The sequence below is a fragment of the Epinephelus moara genome, chromosome 14 (assembly GCF_006386435.1).
Source record: "Epinephelus moara isolate mb chromosome 14, YSFRI_EMoa_1.0, whole genome shotgun sequence".
Lineage (NCBI taxonomy): Eukaryota > Metazoa > Chordata > Actinopteri > Perciformes > Serranidae > Epinephelus > Epinephelus moara.
The window spans coordinates 22,127,357-22,150,584 of NC_065519.1; the positions used below are offsets into that span (position 1 = coordinate 22,127,357).

At 41.4% G+C, this 23,228-nt stretch overlaps 4 protein-coding genes across 5 annotated transcripts in view; all 4 read right to left on the minus strand.

Annotated features, from left to right (window-relative positions):
- Window positions 1-3: 3 nt before the first annotated feature.
- zgc:163014 (uncharacterized protein LOC100038766 homolog) lies at window positions 4-4,004 on the minus strand. The gene is made up of 13 exons (XM_050061420.1): window positions 3,865-4,004; window positions 3,615-3,785; window positions 3,421-3,526; window positions 2,807-2,923; window positions 2,613-2,726; window positions 2,355-2,532; window positions 2,152-2,280; window positions 1,848-2,035; window positions 1,532-1,728; window positions 1,343-1,434; window positions 1,203-1,257; window positions 847-944; window positions 4-696 (listed from the first exon to the last, which is right to left on the minus strand). Exons 1-13 carry the CDS (start codon window positions 3,924-3,926, stop codon window positions 467-469), a joined length of 1,737 nt encoding a protein of 578 aa, XP_049917377.1. The 5' UTR covers window positions 3,927-4,004; the 3' UTR covers window positions 4-466.
- A 2,347-nt stretch (window positions 4,005-6,351) lies between these two features.
- Window positions 6,352-9,399, minus strand: tmed8 (transmembrane p24 trafficking protein 8). Of its 2 annotated transcripts, none has more exons than XM_050061500.1 (6): window positions 9,221-9,399; window positions 8,737-8,906; window positions 8,503-8,596; window positions 8,295-8,388; window positions 7,789-8,082; window positions 6,352-7,625 (listed from the first exon to the last, which is right to left on the minus strand). In XM_050061500.1, exons 2-6 carry the CDS (start codon window positions 8,844-8,846, stop codon window positions 7,408-7,410), a joined length of 810 nt encoding a protein of 269 aa, XP_049917457.1. In that variant the 5' UTR covers window positions 8,847-8,906; window positions 9,221-9,399; the 3' UTR covers window positions 6,352-7,407. The 2 variants fall into 2 exon arrangements, with proteins under 2 accessions (XP_049917457.1, XP_049917456.1); XM_050061499.1 differs by having other exon boundaries at window positions 8,737-8,848; window positions 9,221-9,398.
- Window positions 9,400-10,505: 1,106 nt separating this feature from the next.
- On the minus strand, window positions 10,506-12,556 carry noxred1 (NADP-dependent oxidoreductase domain containing 1). The gene is made up of 6 exons (XM_050062037.1): window positions 12,320-12,556; window positions 12,025-12,203; window positions 11,489-11,669; window positions 11,261-11,409; window positions 10,886-11,084; window positions 10,506-10,788 (listed from the first exon to the last, which is right to left on the minus strand). Exons 1-6 carry the CDS (start codon window positions 12,466-12,468, stop codon window positions 10,638-10,640), a joined length of 1,008 nt encoding a protein of 335 aa, XP_049917994.1. The 5' UTR covers window positions 12,469-12,556; the 3' UTR covers window positions 10,506-10,637.
- A 678-nt stretch (window positions 12,557-13,234) lies between these two features.
- LOC126400394 (autophagy-related protein 2 homolog B-like) overlaps window positions 13,235-23,228 on the minus strand; it is an 18,975-nt gene continuing 8,981 nt past the window's right edge. The window contains exons 20-43 of the mRNA XM_050061025.1: window positions 22,846-23,003; window positions 22,539-22,714; window positions 22,288-22,438; window positions 21,992-22,194; window positions 20,481-20,561; window positions 20,273-20,379; window positions 20,097-20,189; window positions 19,935-20,005; window positions 19,768-19,844; window positions 19,492-19,662; window positions 19,260-19,392; window positions 18,972-19,171; window positions 18,650-18,879; window positions 17,576-17,693; window positions 17,292-17,483; window positions 17,113-17,214; window positions 16,930-17,008; window positions 16,631-16,841; window positions 15,794-15,863; window positions 15,627-15,709; window positions 15,314-15,435; window positions 14,859-15,013; window positions 14,612-14,761; window positions 13,235-14,517 (exon numbers count right to left, since the gene is read on the minus strand). Coding sequence (XP_049916982.1) covers window positions 14,287-14,517; window positions 14,612-14,761; window positions 14,859-15,013; window positions 15,314-15,435; window positions 15,627-15,709; window positions 15,794-15,863; window positions 16,631-16,841; window positions 16,930-17,008; window positions 17,113-17,214; window positions 17,292-17,483; window positions 17,576-17,693; window positions 18,650-18,879; window positions 18,972-19,171; window positions 19,260-19,392; window positions 19,492-19,662; window positions 19,768-19,844; window positions 19,935-20,005; window positions 20,097-20,189; window positions 20,273-20,379; window positions 20,481-20,561; window positions 21,992-22,194; window positions 22,288-22,438; window positions 22,539-22,714; window positions 22,846-23,003 — 3,364 coding nt within the window. The 3' untranslated portion in view covers window positions 13,235-14,286. The remainder of the gene's footprint in view (window positions 14,518-14,611; window positions 14,762-14,858; window positions 15,014-15,313; window positions 15,436-15,626; window positions 15,710-15,793; window positions 15,864-16,630; window positions 16,842-16,929; window positions 17,009-17,112; window positions 17,215-17,291; window positions 17,484-17,575; window positions 17,694-18,649; window positions 18,880-18,971; window positions 19,172-19,259; window positions 19,393-19,491; window positions 19,663-19,767; window positions 19,845-19,934; window positions 20,006-20,096; window positions 20,190-20,272; window positions 20,380-20,480; window positions 20,562-21,991; window positions 22,195-22,287; window positions 22,439-22,538; window positions 22,715-22,845; window positions 23,004-23,228) is intronic.

The following is a 23,228-nucleotide window of genomic DNA, read 5'->3' on the forward strand; positions in this document are numbered from 1 at the left end:
ATAGTGGTGTTACTTTAAATAACAAGGTAACTTTGATTTAAAAATATTTATTGGCATTTTGATTTAATGCATTTTTCCAAGTCCAGCACTTTACCCTCAAATACATACTGATACGTAGGGACAAGGTAGAGGACATTAAGTAATGTGAAAAACATGCAGATCACAGATTTGCTATGCAAAGTGCAAAACCACCGAGCTCACTTATGGCAGCATATTTCCTGTATGGAGGAAGTATAGATGGTTTTAAAGAGACATAAAGCAATAAAAGGAAGTGACAATAAAGTCTAAGCTGCAGAATACATCATGCACAAACTGCACAACATGTAAAGACAAACAACCATGTAGACAAACCGAGAGATAAACACACATGGAGATACTGGTATTTTTCTGTCAGAACAGACCATAGCATCCTCCACTGTTTAAAAACGATAAAAAAAAACAATTGTCCTGAACAGATTCTGTCCCATCACTTGTCACCAGGAATCTCCACTGTGCATTTGAGTGTGTCGTTGTAGAAGGTGCCTGAGCAGTCCGATCCACCAAACACCAGCAGTGTGCAGCAGACACTGACGTTTCCACCCTGTTCATGCTTCTCTGCATCTGTTAGGACGGAGCGGCCCAGGTTCATCATGCTGTGTCCTGCACGAGGCTTGGAGCAAAGCAGAGGAGATGCCACTGAGCTCCACATGTTGGTGTCTGAGGAGAAATCAAAGCACTGTTAGTAACAGCTTGGAACACGGTGACTCAAAGTAAATACCCATGTCTGACGCCAACCTTATTAACAATTATTATGTTATCAGGATCACACTGATAATCAGATTGAAGTGGCACAAATGACGTACTTACCGATGTTGAAAATGTGTAAATCCTGCAGTGCTCCAATCGCACTGCAGCCTCCACTGACTAATATCCTGTTGTTTGCAACTGGTGCAGCTGCATGAAACCTGTCCATGTACGAGCAAGGAAGTTTCTCATATACAATTACTGTTCTAAAGCCAGTGTCTACATAATACTTAATTCAATTACTGACATTATTCCGTATTTAGCAAAAAAAAAAAATTAACAATGCTGAAAGACAGTATTTTTTGTGTTAAACCCATTAAATTAAAGTACAGTTCCATCTGTCAAAGACACCAAAAATATAAGAAAACAGAAGGCTACATCAATGACATTTTGTCAAGGTTGATTAGTCCTGCACTCACCCTCGAGGCAGCGGTGGCATGTTCCCACACTTCACAGCTGTGTACTCCATGAATCCTTAAAAAAAAAAAGAAACAGAAATATCAGTTTAAGCCTGGACACAAAATCATTTCTTAGTGCAGCCACTGAATCTTCATCTTACCCAGATCTAGAACATGGAGATCATTCAGGTAGGTGGCAGTCTTCCGTCCACCAAATATTATCAACCTCTGTGACATCAGTGTGGCTGAGTGTCTGTTTAATATAAACACAAGCATGGGATCAATATGTAGAAAGGAAAATTAAACAGTATCTGGATGAGAGTGTAGTCGTGTTGAAAAGAAGAACTGACCCAAACCGAGGCAGAGGTCTGTCCCCCTCCACAATCGGCTGGTACCAGAGTTCAAACTCTGGGTTGAAGATGTACAGAGTGTTACTGCAGGTCTTATCCACAGAAGAGTGGCTCAGCTGAACTCCACCAAAGACGAAAAGCTCTTTCTTATAAAAAGCTGCAGAGTGATGTGCCAAATTTGGAACACTCCCTTTTGCCTAGAGGGTGTAAATCCGCAAAACAAGCCAGGAGAAAGCATTTCCTACACATCTGCTTGAGTATTTGATAAAAAAAAAAATCAAGGCTACTACATGTTTGTGACTTGCAACAAACCCACAGTGACAAGCTTCCACTTCCAGGTCAGAGTGTTAAGGATGTACAGCTCGCTGTAGCGCTGACCCTCCCTCAGGCCACCGTAAACAAAGACCGACTTAGAGTCTGGGTCATAGGTTGCAGAGTGTCCTCGGGCACACGGCGGCACGGGCCCAGATGCAGAGGAGTTCATGGGGAACCAGAAGTCACTGTCTGGAAATAGGTCAAGATGGAAATAAACGTGGAAAAACAACACCATGTTCAGTGCAAATATTTCCCTAGTTTGTCTTATTTCCTCCTTTTGGTTATAGTAAACAATACCCACTGACCTAACTCAAGCTTCCACAGAGAGTCCTTGCAGTAATGTTGATCCTCTGCCTCCCCTCCGATGAGGACGGCTGTGTCAGGGTCACTCAGGCACATGGTATGGCTCCAGCGCTTTGACGGACACACTGAAACTAAACCAAGATCTCTGTCAAACTGCATTTTGAGCATTCAGATGTGACCGCAGTGGTTGTTAAAGTTTCCTGACCTTCTCTGGTCTCCGTTTTTATCTGCACACTCATTTCCTCTTTGCTGTTCATCCTGGACAGCCTCATTTTCTTGGGCGTTGAAGCCTGTTCTATGTCCTCTGCCAGACTGTCCATGTCCTCAGAGCTCCACGTCAGCCGGCCTCTCCTACTAATAACTGTCCGTTTGGGGGTCTTATCCTGAGGGTTGTACATCACAGAATAAGTCACTTAGTTCACACACAGACATGAATCAATATGTAGCTGAGCATGAATATTACCGTAGGCCAAAGTGGGAGTTTGTTCCCCACCGTGGGCTCACTGGTGTCAATTTTATTAACTTGGATCTCCGCACAGAAAACACTATCACCCAGGTGTGAGGAGTTGGAAGTTATCTGCAAGGCAGGACAATAATGAAAACGCTGCAACAAAAGATTAGATCACAGCAAAGCAATTTTAACCCTGTTCATCTCACCGTGTCATTTACAACGCTCTGGTGTAATGTGCAGGAGAGATCAGTGGCATCATGCTGGTCTGGGAACACAAATTTCCTTTGAACCAGAGGAGTGCTGCTGAAGACACTGGCTTGATCCTGTAGTTGGACACAAGTCTTTGCATTAAAAGCAGTGACAATATGATGCCTTCTATATCTGAATTTTTAACTAAACCCAGTGTTGGGGAGTGCTGAACTACATGTAATTAATAATTATCTTCTGATGGCTACTTCCAGCAGGATAACGCACCATGTCACAAAGCTCAAATCATCTCAAACTGGTTTCTTGAACATGACAGTGAGCTCACTGTACTCCAATGGCCTCCACAGTCACCAGATCTCAATCCAACAGAGCACCTTTGGGATGTGGTGGAAGGGGAGATTCGCATCATGGATGTTCAGCAACTGTGTGATGCTATCATGTCAATATGGACCAACATCTCTGAGGAATGTTTCCAGCACCTTGTTGAATCTACGCCACGAAACATTAAGGTAATTGTGTAGGTAAAGGGGGTCCAACCCGGTACGAGCAAGGTGTACCTAATAAAGTGGCCAGTGTGTATATGACCTGTGAACACAAAGACAAAGCTTCCTACCTGTCCACACACTGTGAGCACAATCTTGCCATAAACTCCTCTCCTGCCTCTCTCTGCTGCCACTGTGACAACGTCATCTCTCCAGTCACCCTCCCAGGTCAGGCACCTGAGTTCAAAGTCAATTTCACCACTTTACACTCTAGGTTGTTTTTTTTTGTATCAACAACAGAAACTAACACACTTCCTCCACATACCTTGCTTGAGCTGACAGAGTGCCAATTTTCTGGGCAGGGCACTGGGCACTGACCACAACATCCACTGAGATGGTCGCCTCGCTGCATTTCCACTCTCCGAGGCCAAAGATGACCAGCTGTTTGGGAAGAGGCAGCGGGATGTGGACTTGGAAGCAGCTCCGGTTGGATTTGCTGCGGAGGGTGAGACCACATGTTTGAACTGTTGTTTCAAACAATGGAGAAAAAAAAAGTATTTAAAAAGTAAGCCTACCTGATGAACTGGCGGGGGGCGTCACGTAGGGACCAAAGGACAAAAAAATTAAGCTTCCCCATGTTTGTCTCAGGTCTCCTCAGTAGGAGTTTGGAGAACAAACGGCTACCAGATAAACTTCCTTATTGGCCTCGAGCGCGAGGCCGCTTTGAAAACGCACAGCTGAGACCGCGGTGTGATTAATTTAAATATAATTACATACCTGGAAACACACTGAATTTAACACCTGCAGTGTTTAGCTAGGTGTAATTGAACAACTCTTCGTGAAACAATGTAAAAAAAATTACAGTGTCGAGGAGAAGTGAGCTACATGTTGAAACATAATTAAGTTTAACTACATTTAACAATAGCTTGCTGGTAGTTTAGCTACACTCACATTTGCATATTAATTCAAGTAGTTAAATTACTTTTTTCTTTGTGCAATTTTTGTGTAGTTACCTACTGAAACTACAAACAATTATAGGACATAAAGGGTAATGATTCTTTTCTTTTTTTTCCCTTGTAATTGACTTTGACCACAGTTAGTCATTAGTTTTGATCATTGCTATTTATTAATAAATGTTAAGAGAAGTTGTTGCTACTTTAGAAGTTACCTAGCCACCTGAGTAATCCTACCTGGTGCATGACCCCCACCTGAACTTTTTTTTTGGGAGGCAGGTGTCTGAATGATGGACATCAAAAACAAAAAAACAAAACTGACATTCTCTGCACTTTCCCATGAAGAGTGGGCTAGTTTGGGCTATTATGTATTTATTTTTTGGACCTGTGAACAGGTTGCACTCTTTGCAATATATTAAATTCAGTGGCATTTTATGTTGGTATGTAAATGTTTGTATTATTTTTGTATTATAATAATTTTAGATGGACATCATACACAAAACCAAAGCTGACATTCCTGCACTTTCTCATTAAGGGTGGGGTATATTTTACTTAGTTTTTTATTTATTGTTTATGTCTGACATCTGAACAATTGGGCACTTTGTGCAGTTAAATTGAGTGACATTTTTATTTTGCTTTTTTGCTCTGCTTGTTTTTTTTCTTGTGTGACTTAAAAAAAAAGTATTATGATTTCATATCATGCACATTGTCAATGTGATCCTTTTAAGAAAATAGTTTGAACTACTTTTTCTGAGTAGCTTTACTCAACCAAATTAGATTTGTTCTTGGGGTAGCTTTGCTGGAGTTCAACTTCTTCCAGTGTGAAGTAATCAGTAGGTGTATTCATTTGTGCCAACCTTAAGTAAGATTTTTAATGGTGTTGCTTGATGCTTAGGGTTGTGTTTTACTCATGCTGCTCTGTTGCGTGCTGGTGTTCTGTACAATACATGAGATGCTGATGTGCAATACTATTATGTGTAGTAAGTGTTTTTATGTTTTTTTTTATGGCATATGCTTTTCATTTCTTCTGGTCTGTTATTGTAAGGCAGCAATACTCCCAAGTCCAAGACAAATTTCCCTACGGGGACAATAAAGTATATCATATTATGTTGTCTCATATCATAAAAGCTACGCTTTTAAGTCGCTTCCCACTGACAATTTCTTAAATAGCAAAAGGCATTTTTTTAACCATGTACTTGCCTCAACTGTGTAAACTGTTGAAATGACAGAAGAAGCTGAGTGTAATTAGTAAAAGCAGCCCTTGTTTATTTTTTACCAGCAGATCATAAGCTGGATCTTTCTGTTTATAGGTTGCAACAATTTAATTATCAAACAGTATTAATTATAGGTGTATTCAGTCATAGTTTTGACTTGTCTGATAACCTTTGTCACCCTCCATAGGGGTTAGCCTGGTGTTGTATTGGTTTATGTTTTTATTCTGCCTCCCTTATATGCACCATGTACCTGTAAGGGGGTTGGACAGGACATTGAAAACACCTTTGTTATAATGCAGGCCAGTGCCAGCACCACAGTCACATCACATAAATAAAACATGTACTAGATTTTGCTGACAGCACAGGCATGGATAATATATTCATGGCAAAAATGTATCTGCAAGGAGTATCAGGATTTATCAGTACATTTAATAAGTTACTGCATATCTCCTGCCCACACCTTCTACAATCATCAAATCAACATATGAGACGACTAACATGTAGGAATAATTAAGAAGGTTCCTGCTGCTTCTTAGACACCCAGTAAAATGTGAGACACTGGATGCAACTCTGGGGTCTCGCAGGCCTTCAGGGAGAGCTGAAAATAAAACCTGGTTTCATCAACACCTCTGTAACAATTACATCAATCCCCCAATGCCACAATTTAATGGAAACACGGGGGACCATCCTGCAGGGCTTTCTAATCCTGGATCTGCACTGAGACTGTTATGAAATGACGGCGTCTCGGGACAGATTTAGTTAAAGGACTACACACATACCAGCTGTCAAGTGACATCTCTAACGTGTCACGTTACGGTGTTTACCTGCTCCTAAATGTCCAAACTATCATCTGCTTATGAGCGTTCATAAAATTGATCCACAATGAATCACAAAGAAAAGTAGATAATCTTCTCTTTATTGTGGGATATAAATTTCAGGATCAAATGTCATCAGAACTTACAGTAAAGGTACAGTACAGTACAGCAAACATGGGAAGCTTTAAACCGACTGTTTTACATTGTGTGCGGCGTTAGCAGCCAAATCTGTGACATCTTTGGGAACATGCACACGATGGAGTGTGGTAGAAGCATCGATTTTGGAAACAGGATGAAACAAGGCAACATAGACCTGTGCACAAAATACATTTAGATGAACATCATAACTGCTCCTTGCCTCTGATACAGTAAATTAAAGGGAGGAGGGGAGGAGGCAAATGTAAATATTGAATCTATATTACACAATAAGAGCTTTATGTGATAAGGGATGGCTTTTGATTGTGTCATAAAAAGCACACTCTGGAAAACTGTTACCACTTGCTTCAGTACATTCAATTCTTATATCTTTTACCGACACACCACTATGACAGTAGACAGCTCTGTGCACAGTATTTGCATTACATAATTATATCGTCACATGATCAAATTTGACACAGAAAAACGAATAAGTTACGATACAAAGCAGAAAGATAAATACACGTGACAACAACAAAGCAACATAATCATAGACGGTGTCTGCATACACACACAAAACAAAAATCCATTTCTTTAGAGCACTGCTGATTTAGCACCTGGCCTGGTGAAATATATCCTGTGCAGGTGTTCCCTGATCACTGCTACCATAGAAATGTTACACCTGGAGACAATAAATGCTTTATGTCGGGCACTTGACCAAATAGCACAGTGCATACACAGGAACATGGCACATATGCAAGGCTTCTTCAAATATCTATCAGCGAGACATTGGAGCAAATGCTGCATTCAAAAACTATCTGATCATGAACTCAACGTGTGGCGACACAAGCTGATAGTGATAAAAAATAGATATGCCTATATTTAACCTTTTATATATTATAACTTCATCTTTTTTTCCAAGTACGGAATCAAAAATAGTTCATCGTTCTTAAGAGTAGTATTTTTTTCCTGGAAATGATATACATTCATAAACTGGCATCTCAGGCACTGTAATAAACTCTGTAGTAAAGAGTTTTGTTTCGCCATAGTGAGTAGGAGTTGTCGAACTTCAGGAGGTAAGTGCCTTCACCTGGGAAATCGTGGCTCCCACCCTGGACAGATAGGTGACTGTCCTGGCGGTACACAGGGAGGATTTCAGCCAAGTTAGAGTTGGTTTGAGTTTTGGAGCCCTTCTCGATGTCTCCGTTAGTGACGGGCCCTGCAACGGGAATCACAAACCACAGAATCAACACACTGCGTCAGATCCCAGTAGGAGGACAACACATAAAAACACAACCATGGTGTGTTTTGTAGAATTATATGCACAATTAAAAAAGATTTCAAAGGTTGCTCTGGATTCTGAGTTGTGACCACTGACTGACCTTCCAGCTCCTCCTCCTCCTCTTCGTCATCGCTCGACTCACTGATGTGCACCGTAATAGACCGGCTTGTGACAGGAGTCCAGTCAAAATATATGCCGAAGCCAATGTCATAACCGTCTGTGGCAAACTCCCAGCACACTTTCTTAGCCTCGGGGACAGTGGGCACGTGAACTGTCATGATGTCTCCTCGGTACACTGTCACCATGCTGTCATCCTCCGTTCGAAGCTTCGCCTTCAGCTCCTTCAGAGCAGCAGATGTCCACGTCGTTGGGGGTTTCAGGGGTGGCATCTGGGCTGCCATCGGGAGGAACAAATGGCGATGGGTTCACAAAGAGCATAACAGCAGCTTTGATATTTATTTATCTGGCCTACATGAGCCTTATAACATTTGTAGATTAATGCTTTTAGAGCTAGTGTTACACTGTGACAGACTTATGAAACTTGTGATTTAGAAACATTGATTAAAGAAAGCAGCAGACATGATGACATACTCTGCAGGTCCTCACCTTTCATCTCAGCGGAGGGCTGACAGCTCCCAGCACTGTTGTTCTCCTCGCCTCCTTCCCCCAGGGCCGGCTCTGCTGGGGCCTCCTCGTTGCCCTTAAAATGCACACAAACAAAACTGACATTAAAGCTGAGAAATTATCTTATATTTGCTTTGTTGATTATTGCCACTCACTGACAGCTCTTCAAACACACTTTAATATTGAATACCTCACAATGTTGCCCTGAATCCTCCTTGCTTTCATCCATATCAGCCTGGTTTATGGACTGGATACAACTCTGTGAAAGGTCTGTACTCTGGAGCCTGATGAGCAGATAGTAAAGCAGCAGAAAAGACATCAAAACATTTCAGCAGAGATGACACTAGGATGCAAGAAGTAGAACTGGCAATACGTTTCCTTACAGCAGCGTTATAAGCAGCACTTTTCTGCAGCAACAGGCTACCTGTCCAGCGGTCTGTCGTCGCACTGGTTGGATGTGACTCCGGGGAACGATGAGAAGGAGAGCGATGACAGCCGCGACTGGAGCTCTGATGTGGCTTCTAATCTCTCCATGGCTGTAAAGACAAGACAAACACCTCTGTCTGCGTGGCTGGAAAATATGAAGCCCCGCCCCTTTCCAGCCACAGGCAGGGAGGGAGAGATGACAACACTGAAACTAGCCTCCCAACGCTGCCTGGATAAACTCACCAAACTAACTGCTGTTTGACATTAATAGACCGTGTTAACCACAGTACATGCTAATAAATTAATAGCTAAAGCGACTGAAGCTAAACGTGTAGCGTTATGTGTATGTGAGGCTGTCTTTACCTAGCTTCATCCTCATTAACGGTCATTAGCTGGGAGGCTAGCTGTTAGCTTCCGTTAGCGGATGCTACCTAGCACACAGGGAAAGTGAACCCGAGGCTGCGGGCACACATTTATCTTACCTGGATGTCACGCTGATAAGCTGATAACTCGATACGATTTTATTTTAGTCCAGCTCAGGCCGTCAGGAAATGAGGCTCCATATCACTGCAATCATGTGACGGATCTCTCCACGGTGCTGTTGCTGCTGCTTTACAGGAAAAAACGGACCCAGATTTTTTTGACACTTCCGCGTTTTCTCGAGCGTTGACGAAAATCTGCGAATCTAAGCAAAGCATCAGATCCTGTACAAGAAGTTTTATTATGCACAAGTATATAAAGACAGAATAAACCGGCTATATTTGCATTTTGTACATTGTGAAATGTATTGTCACTTTCACACATTTTCAAGGACGTAACTTTGGTTTGAGGAGTGGGGAGTCAGGATAGTAAATATCCTGAAAATAATTCTTCTCTGTGGCTCATTTATTTTATTTTAATTTATTTAAAATAATTTAATTTTATATTTTTATTTTATTTATTTATTTTTAATTTTTTTTTTTATAAGTATATCAGAGCAGGTCAGTTCACATTCCCAGCCAGAATCTGTCAGCTTGTCAATTAGTAGCATATTAAGCACATTTTTTTGTGGTTACAAGTAATACTTCAAATGTGTCAGGATGTGGTAAATATGTTGAAGAAGCGAGGGGGAAGCTCACACAATATAAGGCACTGCATAGATGTTATCATACACCATTACGACTCTACAGAATGAAGTTGTAAAATAACAATAGCTGTTGGCAATGTAAAACTGAAATAGGAACTTTCCTGCACTGTACAGTATATGGGAATGTAATTTGGTCAGACCACTCTGGACTGGAGTATTAGAAATTTTAAGTTGTTGGTTTGGCTCAGAAATCCCTTCAAGTCCAAAGTTGTGTTTACTGGGGGATTGGTCACAAATACCAAACGTATAAAAAGACTAAACATGTCATAGGAGCTAGATACTGTACTGAAATGTATTACAATTGTAAACTACAGATGGAGACAGTGGGCTATTGCTTCGTTTGCTTTGGTTGTATCATAGGGACCTTTTTGTTTGTGTGTTTCCAGGCTTTTTGTGTAGAATACGTCACCTGATGATATAAGGATTGCTGCTGTGCTGATGGACTTTGGATTTATTAATGTTATGAATACAGCAGAGATGTGTTTTTGTTTAGTCTGTGCTGGTTGTGTTTATGTATTTGTCTTTTGTGTTGATCTTCTTAAAATAGTAAAACTTAAATAAATGAATGAATTATATAAAAAATAATAATAGAAATAATAGCTTACCTTACCTTAAAGATAAACAAAATAAAACAAAAACTGCAAGTATCATGAAACATACTGTTGAAGCCTATTTATTGAAATATATGATTATATTTTTCAAACCAAAACGTGCAACACACAGGAACACACTGCATCTATGGTGGACATCCAAATATACAGTTATGTTTTATGTTAGAGAGTAACCGGTAATTTTGCTGGTGTCCCTAGCAGCGATTTGTACGCTGCAGAGATGCACTGTTGCAGAGGTTTGCTGCTCGATAGAAAGCACAGCAGTGGTGTCTTCTTGGTCTGAGTGTCAGTAAGAGAAATCCAGGGAAAAGGCCTTTACGGGAAAGAAGAAGTCGAATCAGGACTGAGAGGACTAAGTTAAACTTGACAGAAAAATTATCTATACTTGGGCTCAACAGTGTTGCACTCACTCCTCTGCAGTAAGGGAAGATGCAAATGATGCACTGATGAAACTGTGTGCGTTTAATTCCACAGTGTGCGGCCGTTTCTCTTTAAGGATGCTGTTGATAAGAGAGAGAGCATCACTGGATCCCAGACTGGCAGAGGTGCAGATATTTAGCAGGCTGTACAACATTGCACACACCCAGTTCCAACCCAGAGAAATGCCACCTAAATATGGGAATTAAAAGTCAGCATTAGCAATATACAGGAATACAACTTAATTGATGTAAATAATGTCACTACACCCAATTTCAAATGCTTTCTCTCCCATCTTATATAACACCACAGGTTCAAATGCAAGCTCTGAGAGAAGCTGAAGTCTGCAATAATGAAACATGACACACCACTCATTGCAAGAGGACACGATGCCTCTAAAGGACCTGTCAAAGCCTGGGTCAGACGAGTGCGCGACAGCCACACATCTCCAGCGTCACAAGCTACAAAGTCATACTGTGGTTTGAGAATGAAGTCATGTCCGAGAAGCCGTGACAACCTGCAGTAACAGTTCAAAAGAGAGGAGTTTAGTGACTGAAAAACAACAATGCTGTGTGTGTGTGAGAGTGTGAGAGTACCTGGTGACAGGGACACCAGAGGTGAAGCTGTACACAAGGCAGTGTTTTGGCAGATGAGAGTGGAGATCAGCGCAGACTTTGGGGAGTTGAGAGGGCAGACAGCAGAGGAACAGAACGTCTGCCCACGCTGCCAGTCTGCGATTGTCAAAAAAACATTCAACTCCTTTCTGGATGAATTCCACTGAAATAAGGAAGCAGCAAGGCAAACATGAGGGCAGGTTTCTGAGTATATGAGAAAGGAAAGGTCAAGATGCAAGTTAGTTAAATCAACTCATGTCTAAACATTTTAGGGAGGCAAGATAACATCGGCACGTCATCAGTATCAGCCAATATCTGCTTTAAAATGAACTATCAGAAAGGTAGTAGACATTAGGATTATTGGCATATGAACAACAGGCCTTTATTATATACACTGAATTGTAATGCAGTTCCAGTGCTATGTAGTCTACACACTGGAGTTTTACTGCATCACAATAACTATATAACTTTGATCTGGACTTTAAATTGTCCTTAAAGTGTGTGTTTTGACAGTGTACCTGCAGATTCTGGTCTTCTAGTGGATATCTTAATGTGTGATGGTTTGATGCCAGATTTTTCAAGGAGGGAGAGGAGCAGCTGTTTCCCCATGTGACCCATCCCAAGTATCCCAACACAGAGGTCACCGTCTCCTCCTGATGCCAACGGGCCTCTGTTTGTGTGGCTTGTGATGCTGCATCTACATGTTAACGTGCATCAATCAGTATTACTTCAACAGTGCCATAAAGTAATGCTAGCTGCTTAAAGTTGTAAAGTTCTAACTCTGCACAGTTTAAATAAACCTATATAAGATACCTCAGTGAGTAGGCCAATTTACACAGGAAAACAGCGTGCGCGCACCCGCAAAAAGTCAGTCCGGCCGCGCGTGCACGAAGGTGAAGAAACTCGTCAGTTGGTGCAGCGTCAAAAGAAAAACTGCTCGAGTCAGAAAATACGTTCATCATCGCCTCAAAGTTTCTACAAGTGTAAGGTTAGCAAAAAATGAACATTAACAAGCCTCACAACATAATAAAAACCTTGCCCCGTCCTCCTGTTTCCATGGCAAAAGGACAACTTCCGTTTTAACGGGCTACATTTTTCAAAATAAAATTCTTCGCGACAAAAAAGTAAAAATTAAACTGTTGTTATTTAAGTTTTTAATTACAAAACCTGAATCAGAAAATCCATCAATGATAATTTAAAAAAAGTTTTTTTTTCCAAAAAAATCTCCGGCCGGATGTAACTGATGAACGGAAATGCCTACAGCTGTCACTATGAGACAGAATTTTCGGAATAAAATTCTTCACGACAATAATGTTAAAGTTTAACTGCAGTGAATTATTATACAAGTTTTCCAAATGAGAAAAATACTATGGAAACAAAACCTGAATAAGACAATCCATTAATGGTGATTTAAAAAAAGGTTTTTCCCAAAAAAATATGTATGTAACTGTATAAACGGAAATGCCTACAACTGTCACTGAACATAATTTTCAAAATAAAATACTTCGCGACAAAAATGTACAAATATGCTGCTTAAAATGCATTTTTTTTATAACAAAAATATTCTCATTGAAACAAAACCCAAAACCTGAATAACAAAATCCATCATTGACAATTTAATAAATAAAAGAAAATCTCCCAAAATCTCTGTATAAATGTATAGAAATGCCCCTACAACTGTCACATTTATTTATGAAACATAAAAATCACACCCAACCACACTTCACTCTGATGGATCACCGTTTTTATTTCCCTTTCATGCTTTTAATACAAATTTAACTGTACACTTATGTACAATAAGTATTATCCTCTCCACATAAACAAGAAAATGGGAAACTCATATGTCTGCAACACAACATATCACGCCAAATATCAATTTTCAAACATACAGTTAAAAAAAAAAAACAGTTGCGCAGAATATTAAGACTTTGCTTCAAGATTGTGAGTAGATAGTTTCTTGTACAAGTTTGTGTCAACATTTTGAAACTGTGAGTGGCGGACTGACACAGTAAAACATTTTAATTTTTTAAAAGCAGCTTTTCAGAGCAGCAGCTCTTGTGAACATTACACAACATTGATCACAGCTCAAAATAAAATTGTGAAACTTAATAAATTTGGGTAACCTTACCATCTCATTCATTTGAGCAAGTAACCCTCAGAGTCACTTAAAGGTGCTGATAACAGGACTGTAACACATTCAGTGCCTAAATTTGTTCTCTTAAATTTGCATGAAATGTCACACGTCAGGAATATTTACAGTAAATAACAAGGCCCACATACGTACAGTACGTTATATAAATTAAGGGTCATTACACCTATAATATTAGTGTTTGTTTACACCAAATAGGATAACCACATACAACTTGTAAACAGAGCTGCTTGAGAATGAAGCAAATGTTGCGCCTCATGAGACAACAGCCTATTTCTTCAATATGATTTTATATTTATAATGCCGCTGTCTACCCTACAGCAGAACATAATCCACATAAAGACAACATGTGGCTCATAAAGTCATCACTCTTCATCCCTTTGAATTAACAAACAGTTGGGCAATGCTGATAACCATGAAGGCACTGTGAGGAAACTGGTAAGCTGACACAAGCTGAATCACAGTAGCTCAAATTGCCACGAGATGAACAGTATTTTATTTACACCAGGGCTCTATGTGCACATGTGAGATGTTCCTCTTCAAAAAGGACCTCTGAAGAAAGTTTCCAATACATTTTTGTAGCTGTTGCTTCTGCACAGTCATGGTTTCAGGAACCATATGGCATTAAGAATTACTCCTCGCCCTGCCTCCATTTCTGAGACTCCTCTTGGCGTGCATCAGGGTGAATCTGGTTCCTCATCCCACCCAAGACGTTGGAGGTGGCTTCAGTGGCCATAATGAGTGGCTTGACCACTGCTGGTGGCAGCTGGCGGAGAACTCCACCCACTGCGCCCGTCATTCCGCGCTGCTCGTGCTCGCGGGTGGCTGTGTCGTAGATGGTCAGTGCTGTGTCTGTGATGCCCTGTGGATGTTAACACCATAAAATCCTCATTCAAAATACAGTTTCTTTCCATTAACGTCACTGAAGTGAAATTTTTAGCTTTAGGTTTGGTTACCTCTTTTACCACAGTATAGGCTTTGGCTACACCTTCTCTCAGGTCAACTGGCTGATGAGCCAGTCCGTAATGGGAGTACCGTTTTATTCTCTTCATGTCTCTCTCATCAGGCACTGGAGACACCATGTCGTAGGCCGTCTCAGCTGCTGCCTAAAAATGACACAAAATAATAGATTTGTCTGATGCTTCAGGAATGAATTGGTAGTAAATAGACTTTTTTTTAGTAAAAGTGTTAAGAGGAGTTTACCTGGATAGTCCGCACCATCCTGTTGGTGAGCTCCAGAGCAGCCATGGCTGTAGAGGTTCCAAAGGAGGCAGTGCCGCGCTGAAACCCACGGACTATCCGACCGTCTTTCCTGTACTGCTCAATCGGGAGCCAGACCAAGTCCCTGAATCCCTGAACTGAACAGAACATTCATCTTAGGAACAGGGAGTACTTTACCCAAGAGGTACACCTGAATCAGGGAACTCACACACTGTGAACGACAGCACTTTAATATTGAAATCATGAATTACACGTTGCCGTAGCTACACATTTAGCAACATATATACTGTTAAGAAATCTGGTGCAGTTATGACTGAAAAATGTAATTTTTCTTTTTGCCATTTATAATGACCCTTAAAGCACATTGTTAATCTCAGTTCATGTAATGACACCAATAAGCCTGTGACTAAGTTCAGAGCATGTGTTGTACTACTCACCTAGTTGTACCAGAGAGTGAATAGGTCCCACACCGCCCAGCAGTCCTGGAAGCTGGTTCTTCTTAATGTCATTCAGCCATTCATTTATTGCATAGGAAAACAGCTTATCCACACCTAACAATCTGAAATGCAGACAAGTATTAGTTTCCTGGGAACAATTACTGGTTCTCCTCAAGTAGGCTTTTTTACGCATTTGATAAGGATGCATTATGTATTATAGTGTGCAAACAAAATTTGCTCTATAACTTGCTTAAATCCAAGCTATTAGCAATAAGCAACACAGGCTGATACACATTAAGTGACATAAACATACCCTTGTCTGTAGCACAAGCGCCTCAGTTTCAGCTCTGAACAATTGAGCTGCGTCAATCCGATAATGATCCCTGCGAATGTCCCCTGAAAAACAGCAAACATAAAATCAGTCACAAGGCAGAAATGGAATAATGCGGAATTAATACACAGCCCTCTAAGATCATGTACCTGCTCCATTGCAACATGTTTCCCATGATAATCCAAGCGAATGGGAACCTCAGAGGTAAATCGAAACTCCCTGTCAGAAAAACAAAATGTAACCAAACACAAACAAGTTGAGTGAGAAAAATTATATGTGCATCACGTACATTCAAGGCTATAAAAAAGAATGCGCATGAGATATTTGGATGAGCATTTTCTGATCAAGATGTGGGATGTGCCAGTATTATTCTGGTTTAAGAAGCATTTTCTGGACATGTATACAGCGCATTCAGAAGATGCATCTCAGTTGGGGGTTTTTAGCAGTTTGCGCCACTTGGCCTCTTGATTTTTTAGTGTCAGCTCTGTGTATTGTCAATGATGCGTTGTATAAAAACCAACTGGGATAAAGATGTGTACACAAAACAAAAGCCTAAACTTTTGGTCAGAAGAAGAAACACACCTACTTTTGAACAGCATGAAGAAAAAAAAGAATATCGACAGGGTTCTGGATTCGCGCAAATATCACTACAAAGACTTTTTCGAGAAGGTGGTTGAAGGAATAAAAGAAGGAGGCTAAATTCGCGTTCTCCACCTCCTGTGGAAAACTCAAAATCCTATTTTGATGTAAGGGAGCAAAATAGCACAAGTGGCTCCAGTCGTTCCACTTTTCCAGATTTTTGTTGTTATAAATGACATTAGGGCACATTAATCAGAGTATGCATGGGTGCATGTAAACAGGAATATTAGTAGAACATTCATTTCTATCAGCCATGCAAACAGCTTAGTAGGAATATTCTATTTTTTTTTCAGAATAAGAGCAAAAACCGTAATATTTAGTCATTGTTTCGTTTTTTTAATGCTGACCTAAAGAAGATCGGTTGGTCTGTGAAGGAAGGAGCAGAGGCTTCATTATCAGTCACTTCCTCCCTGCCAGATGTGGAGAAACCGTTATGACTCAAACGTCTCTGAGCAGGCACTGAGATGATTGGGGCCGGGTCCTGGCTGCTGCCAGCGTGCTTGGAGAAGCTGCAGGAGATCTCTGGGGCAGCCGCTTTTTTTGTGGAAACACAGACAGCTGCAGAAGAAAATGTCATCATATTAGGAGCCAATATTTGAGCGCTAGGGCTATGTTAAATGATGTTTGAGTTACTAAGAATAATGACCTTCTTGAATGGGCGGTGAGAAAAACTCAACCTCAGTAGCAAGACTGGTAAAGAAGTCTTTCAAGAAGAACAGTGCATCCTTCAAGGAAACAAAAAACAAGGCTGTCACTGCAACACATTTACTGAGGATGCTGATACATATCTTTGATACACTTGAAAAATTGTCTGTGTCAGAGTGTTTACCTGATCAATATTGAGGCGAAGAGGCATCAGGGAAACACGCAAACAGCACTCCTGAGGAGCCTGGCCCGACTCGGGACACATGTGCAGCGCCTTAACTGTCAACTAAGACCACAAGTACATAGAATGTTACACAAGGCCGAGATGTGACTGGGTTAATGTGAGTGTGGTGCCTTCCTCACCATGTTAGAATGGGCTTTTCGGGGCATTTCTTTGCTAGAATACAAGTAGAGGAACTTGTTCATCTGTGAGGTAGCCAGTCTGTCTCGAATTTCCAAGTCCTGCACAACAAACACCTGCCGAGAGACTGGCTGATCCACTGCTGGCCCAGACGCCACCTGGGCCTGTGGGTACACCTCATGCTGAAATCTCACCTAGGGGAAAAGGTCAAAGAAAAGCTGGTGTTCCTGTGATCCGTATGAGAGTAACATAATAAGCATTTATTCCAGGCATAGAGGAACTTTACCTTGCTGAGCTGTATCTCCATCAGGACATCAGGGTTCCTTCCTCTACCACCTCCTGTCCGTCCTGAAGCCTTCGCCTGTCTGACTGGAGTTTGAGAGGGGGAGCTATGGGGTGTCGACCTGCAAGGCGGAGTTCCACAGTTTTGTTTATTGAAAGTTCCAAGCCATGCATCAACCAGTAGTTCAGTGTCTAAGTTGCAATGTCTTTTTCCAGACAATAAACACAAATACCTCTATACATAAGCTCTTTTTACACTGCCTGTTCAAGGTGGAAATGTCGTGCAATTATTCGGATAGCAGAGTGGGAGGACAGAGTTGTCTGGTCTTAAAGAAAGCAGCGAAGGTAGTAACAGCGCCAAATCGATGTCTGTGTAACAGGGACAGCCGTCAGGACAGGATAGGTGTGATGTTTTGACGATGTGTTATGTGTGTTGTGTGAACGCCACTACTGGGAGACTTAAAAAGCAGCTGATAGCAGTTAGCAGCTAACTCAAAGAAGAAGTCCAGCAAACGGAAATATCTGTTAATTGGGGCGATAATGATGTCCTCAGCCTCCGAGCAGCGAATGAAATCAGCTGTTTTTGTAAGCGCTGCCTGACATGTATGTTATATGTCACACTAGAGGCTGACGCTGTTGTGTTACACGTCATTCCCATCATGCCTCTTTTACGTCCAGAATGCCAACATACTATCTAATAATCACACACTGGGATGGCATTGTGCCTGCATTTGGTGCGCTAGCGCAATAAAGGGTCTTTGTTGCAGTCCTGTCACAGAATCTCTGCGTAAAAATGGCTATTGAGAGATAGTGAGATAGTAAAGGTGACAAAAAAATTAAGTAAAAAAGACTTAATGATAATAACATAGTAAAAATTAAATGAAATAAAATAGAAAGATGTAAAAATGATACAAAAAAATCTAAGTTAAAATAAATAAAAACAATACATAAATAAAATATGATACATTTTAAAGTAAAACATTAACATAAAAGGATACAGATTAGACAAGTCTGTTTCCCCTTGACTATATTTAAAAAGGAAAAAAGCGTGTGCACAGTTATAAATGTAGTGGCTCACCCCCGGCTTCTAGCAGGAGAGGCTGTGAAAGTGGCGCTCCCAAAGTCCTTCCCACCATACAGATGCCAGACTACGGAGATCTCCTTGATGAGGTAGCGCACCTCTGGGATGGGAAAGTTCATGGCTCCACTTCTGGAGTCACTCCCTTCTAGAGGCTGACTGAAGTAATCAGATTTGATTTCCACAGGATCTGACGTAAGCTGTTTTACCACAGGCTCCTGATCAAGATCCTGAAACATACATCGCTTTACAGTGAGCCAACACAGATTTTTGAGTCTCTTTTGTTACGCAGCCATGAGTGTGTGAATAAGTATATCCTGACCTCTCCTCTGGAACCTGGTGTCTCCAAGATACAAAAGTCGTCCGTCTCATGGGTCAGGCTAGGCACAGGAGTAATGAGAGGAGAGTGGAGCATAGGGTAAGTGGGGCTTGAGTCTTGGTTGAAATTCCCACTCTCATCCGGGAACAAGAATAGGTCGGAGCGAGGCGGATCGTGGTCTTGATTCGGCTCCTCATGTGCACCTATAGATGTGTGAAAAAGAATAAACTCTAGATCAGTTATATCATTCATGAAGCTAAAACTTTAATCTTTACTGATCAAAGTCTTCACCATTCTGCTGCGGCCCAGGTGCATGCTGCCCATCAGTCTCCTCCATCGCTTCGCTCATCAGATCCTGCAACATCTGCTGCTCAGTCTCGGCGAGCAACGGGGTCTGAGACGTGGGCCGACTAGGAAACTCCGCCTGTCCGAAAATACACTCAACTAAGCATGTTTGACCAGTGGAGGTTTTCAGCCGCATTGTAGCTGTGTAGTACTGTCTAATGTCGTAGTAACTGCTTACCTTGGTTCTTTGTGTAACGCTGCTGTGCTTGGCCTCTGGTTCTGCAGGAGGCAGTAAGTCTCCATAGCTCGCTACATACTGGATAAGATTCATGAGGGCGGCACAGGAGTCTGAACAGGTTCTGATGTGGATAACATCACTGGAACAGCGTAGCTCAAATCTGGGTTCTGACTGTCACCCAAGAGACAGTGAAAAATTAATAACACATTCTTTAACCTTATTTTTGAGAGAAAAACGTTTAAAACATTAAACTTCAGGTAGAGACACAACTCTTACCAACTTTCCATCCACTCCAGGTTTGACGGCTGTAATCCTCAGCTCCAATGTTCCCATGTCCACCACTTGGACGTAATCTGTGACAAAAACCAGAGGCAAACATCTGTCAAAGCTGCATTTAAACATTTCAAGCACTTTATTCAAAATCATTACTAAAGTCAGCTTACCACGCGCCAGATTGACAGAGACGGCATTACTCTTGTCGGAGAGGAACAGAGCTGCTTCATCCAAGATTATCCTGCGCACAATATATTTAAAAAAAAACACTTATTCTATAGCACAACTGCAATTACAATTCTTAACTTTGTACTAGCAAAACCTATTCATACCTGAGTGTTGAGGAAGAGTGGTCTAAAGAGACACTGCTGGAGATGCTGAAAGTCTCAACAACCAGCAATGATCTGAGTGGCAGGTAAAGGGGTCTGTCGAGAGAAAGACAAATTAGAATACACACACAGATCACAAATAAGTCATCATTTGGTGGGAGGTCTGAGGTCTGTTTTACCTGTAGTCTAGAGAGCAGCTCCACAGGTGTAAATGTAGGGTTGTGACAGATGTAGGAGGGGCGTAACCCAGCACAGGCTCATCGGAAACATTCAGAAAGTCAACAATCTGTTGCACATAAAGTGGCATTAAGATTATATATGTGTCATTTAATCGCATTATATTTACTTCAAACACACTCTCAATATTGTGTGTCTATATGGTCATACCTGGTCATACCAGCCCAGGCTAGGAGGGACCACTCTGTGCTGCAGGGTGGCTCCTCTCACTCCAATAGCAACCAGAAATTCCTGCATAAAAAGAGCACACATTACCAAAAGTGAGCAGGAAAAAAAAGCAAGCTGAACTTTAAGCAACAGTTCTGTCAACTAATTCAATAATCACCATATAATCATCCCCGGATAAAAATGCTGACTCAGCTGCCCATTATTCAACTACGCATGGGTTAGCGAACTCTGTGTGTCCCACTTCGAAAACATGGTTATTTACCATGCCGGGGGTAAGAGTTTGGGTTGGAGGTGCAGAGATCAAGAAAAATCATTCAGTTTGACAACAGCACCATCTACAGGACAAAGACTCTTAGTCTTTCTTTTCTCTTTTCTAAAGCACCTTCCTAACCTGGGGTTGGAATCCTGCAAAGAGGAAAAGGCATTGCAAGTTGATTAACAGGATAAGAGAGTCCTTCAAGATCCCCTTCACTCAACAATGTGATTTTTCTTATATTTACGTCCCCTTAAATAAATAACCTTGAGTATACTGACTTGTATCTGTGTAAAGTTTGTTACTGGAGAGGTGTTTTTACGATCCTATGCTGACAGGGGCAATGTCTGGCACTTCCCTAACATCTGAGATTCAAATATACCCCGGACAAGCTAGATTGGGTATGTCACGTATCCGAAGGCCAATCCCTGTCTAATATGCAAATGCTGGCAAAGAAACATGAAACCTTCAGCTGATGTATTACAGGTGATATAAAAAGCTCGGTAAGCCAGAAACATCTTTGATAAGACCTCTGGTAAATGGACTTGCACTTGTATAGCACCTTTCTAGTCTTCCGGCCACTCAAAGTTTTAATACTACATGCCACATTCACACACTGGTGACCGAGGTGTCATCTGCTGCTCAGTCAAAACATACATAGGCATTCACACACTGATGGCACATTTGCATCTTGCCCAAGGATACTTCGGCATGTGGTCTGGAGCAGCAAATGACCAGCTCTACCTCCTGAGCCACAGCCACATCCCATTATGTGACAATGTGAACATGTCGTAACATCGTAGCAGATTTTATTGTGTGTCACAACTGTTAATGCTGCGGCAGTTACAGCTCTGATATTCCCTCTAACGTGAGCCATGCTGAAGCACACTGTTCTATCACCGGTCACCCAATCACTAGTGTCACATAGCAAAAAATCCCCACACTTCGTTTTAGTGCCGAGCCAGCAATAAAAGTGAAAACAAAGCTTACTGCAAGCAGCGATGGTGTGCTGATGAAATGATGTTTTTACATCTTTATGCCTCTAAAAATTACACTATTTTGACAATCTGAAAATTTCACAATGGTGAAACTGGTCACTGACCTAAGCAAAGTGATTTTGGGGTCTTAAGTGGACATTGCCTAATTTCAGGGGGTCCCATGAATCCAACACAGCTCAACGGGCAGAGAATCGATACCAGGGTGAACTAAAGGTGCCCCATCAGTGATTTGAGTAATCTACCTTGACATTGCGTTCTGCATTCTGCGATGAGATTTTGACAGCAACAGACACCATGCTGCGGGCCTCCAGACCAATACCCTCTGAGGGCGTTGAGGATCTCTCAGGAGACGTCTCGGATTGGTAGATGGTCGGCTCTAACCAGTGGGGATGTGTCCTGCATGGCAACTTGATGTCTGAGACAGAGGTGCCTCCATCCACAAGTCCTAAACAGATATTAAGGTCACATTATTAACAAATGTCACAAACATAGAACAGCATAGGAGTAATATTGTAGTAAGTAAGTACAGCTGGTTTACCTTGGTGATACATGCAGATATTACTGGTGTGGAAGCAGACGTAGTGTTGATCTTTATAGCCTTCGTATTGTGTCACACTGAACAGCACAGCGTTTTTCACCTCCAGCCAGAACTCGCCGTGTTTGTTTTTCAGTATAGTTTTATCCTCCTTCTGAAAGAAAGATGGAAACTCAGTCCCACTATCCACAAAACAATATGCCTGAATAAAACTGTGAGGACAGTATGTGATATCAAAAAGGATGTGAGTTTACCTTAGCATTAGTTTGAAGCGCCACCAGGCCATGATTGACACTGAGGATGACAGAGAATAGGCTCTGGGAGGTCTTGCTGTGAGCTTTGGGCTTTTTCTTCTTGCGAGACCTGTGGCCCAGGTCAGATGCAGGAGAGTAGTAGTGCATGGTCTCCTCCTCTGAGCCACTGGTCTCCTCTAGAAGTACAGCACAAAGCATGTTTATAAAGTGACGAGCTGCAGGTTGTTTAAACATGACCTCATATTTGACACAATTCTAGAGTCTGAAAAAAATGCTAATTCATGGGAAACGTTTTCTGTCGTCTCACCCTCGGGACCAGTAGAGCGGAACTGGCTGAAGCTGTCTTTGGAGTAAGTGTTGATCAGCTGACTGGCGACGGAGAGTCCAACTCCATATGGCATGCTTTCCACCGTCTCCACTGGAGATGGAGCAGTGGGCTCCCACAGCAGCAGGTCATTGTTTATCCTAAAATATTGAGAATATACATTTTATGTACGGAACAGGTACAACAACAAGTATCTTTATAAGTACCTTATCATATCTTAAAGGGCCAGTGTGTAATATCTGGCATGGTTTATTGTCAATCTGAATCTGCATCTGAATATTCTACCCATTAATATGTTTATACAAGTGTATAATCGCTATAAAATAAAATTTGTTTGGTTTTCGTAGCCTTATAATTATGCTTTT

Bases quoted from the DNA above. Each gene is read 5' to 3' on its own strand.
- zgc:163014 (XM_050061420.1), bottom strand. From the start codon at position 3,926: ATGGGGAAGCTTAATTTTTTTGTCCTTTGGTCCCTACGTGACGCCCCC. The intron at 2,281-2,354 runs GTCAGGAAACTT...ATCTTGGTTTAG, and splicing joins AAAAACGGAGACCAGAGAAG to TTTCAGTGTGTCCGTCAAAG. The intron at 1,435-1,531 runs GTCAGTTCTTCT...TATATTAAACAG, and splicing joins AGACCTCTGCCTCGGTTTGG to ACACTCAGCCACACTGATGT.
- tmed8 (XM_050061500.1), bottom strand. From the start codon at position 8,846: ATGGAGAGATTAGAAGCCACATCAGAGCTCCAGTCGCGGCTGTCATCG. The intron at 8,597-8,736 runs GTAGCCTGTTGC...TCTGCTCATCAG, and splicing joins GACGACAGACCGCTGGACAG to GCTCCAGAGTACAGACCTTT. The intron at 8,389-8,502 runs GTATTCAATATT...GTGCATTTTAAG, and splicing joins ATTCAGGGCAACATTGTGAG to GGCAACGAGGAGGCCCCAGC.
- noxred1 (XM_050062037.1), bottom strand. From the start codon at position 12,468: ATGATGAACGTATTTTCTGACTCGAGCAGTTTTTCTTTTGACGCTGCA. The intron at 11,085-11,260 runs GTGTGTCATGTT...TCCCATATTTAG, and splicing joins GTGTCCTCTTGCAATGAGTG to GTGGCATTTCTCTGGGTTGG. The intron at 10,789-10,885 runs GTGAGTGCAACA...TTTCCCGTAAAG, and splicing joins TCTTCCCTTACTGCAGAGGA to GCCTTTTCCCTGGATTTCTC.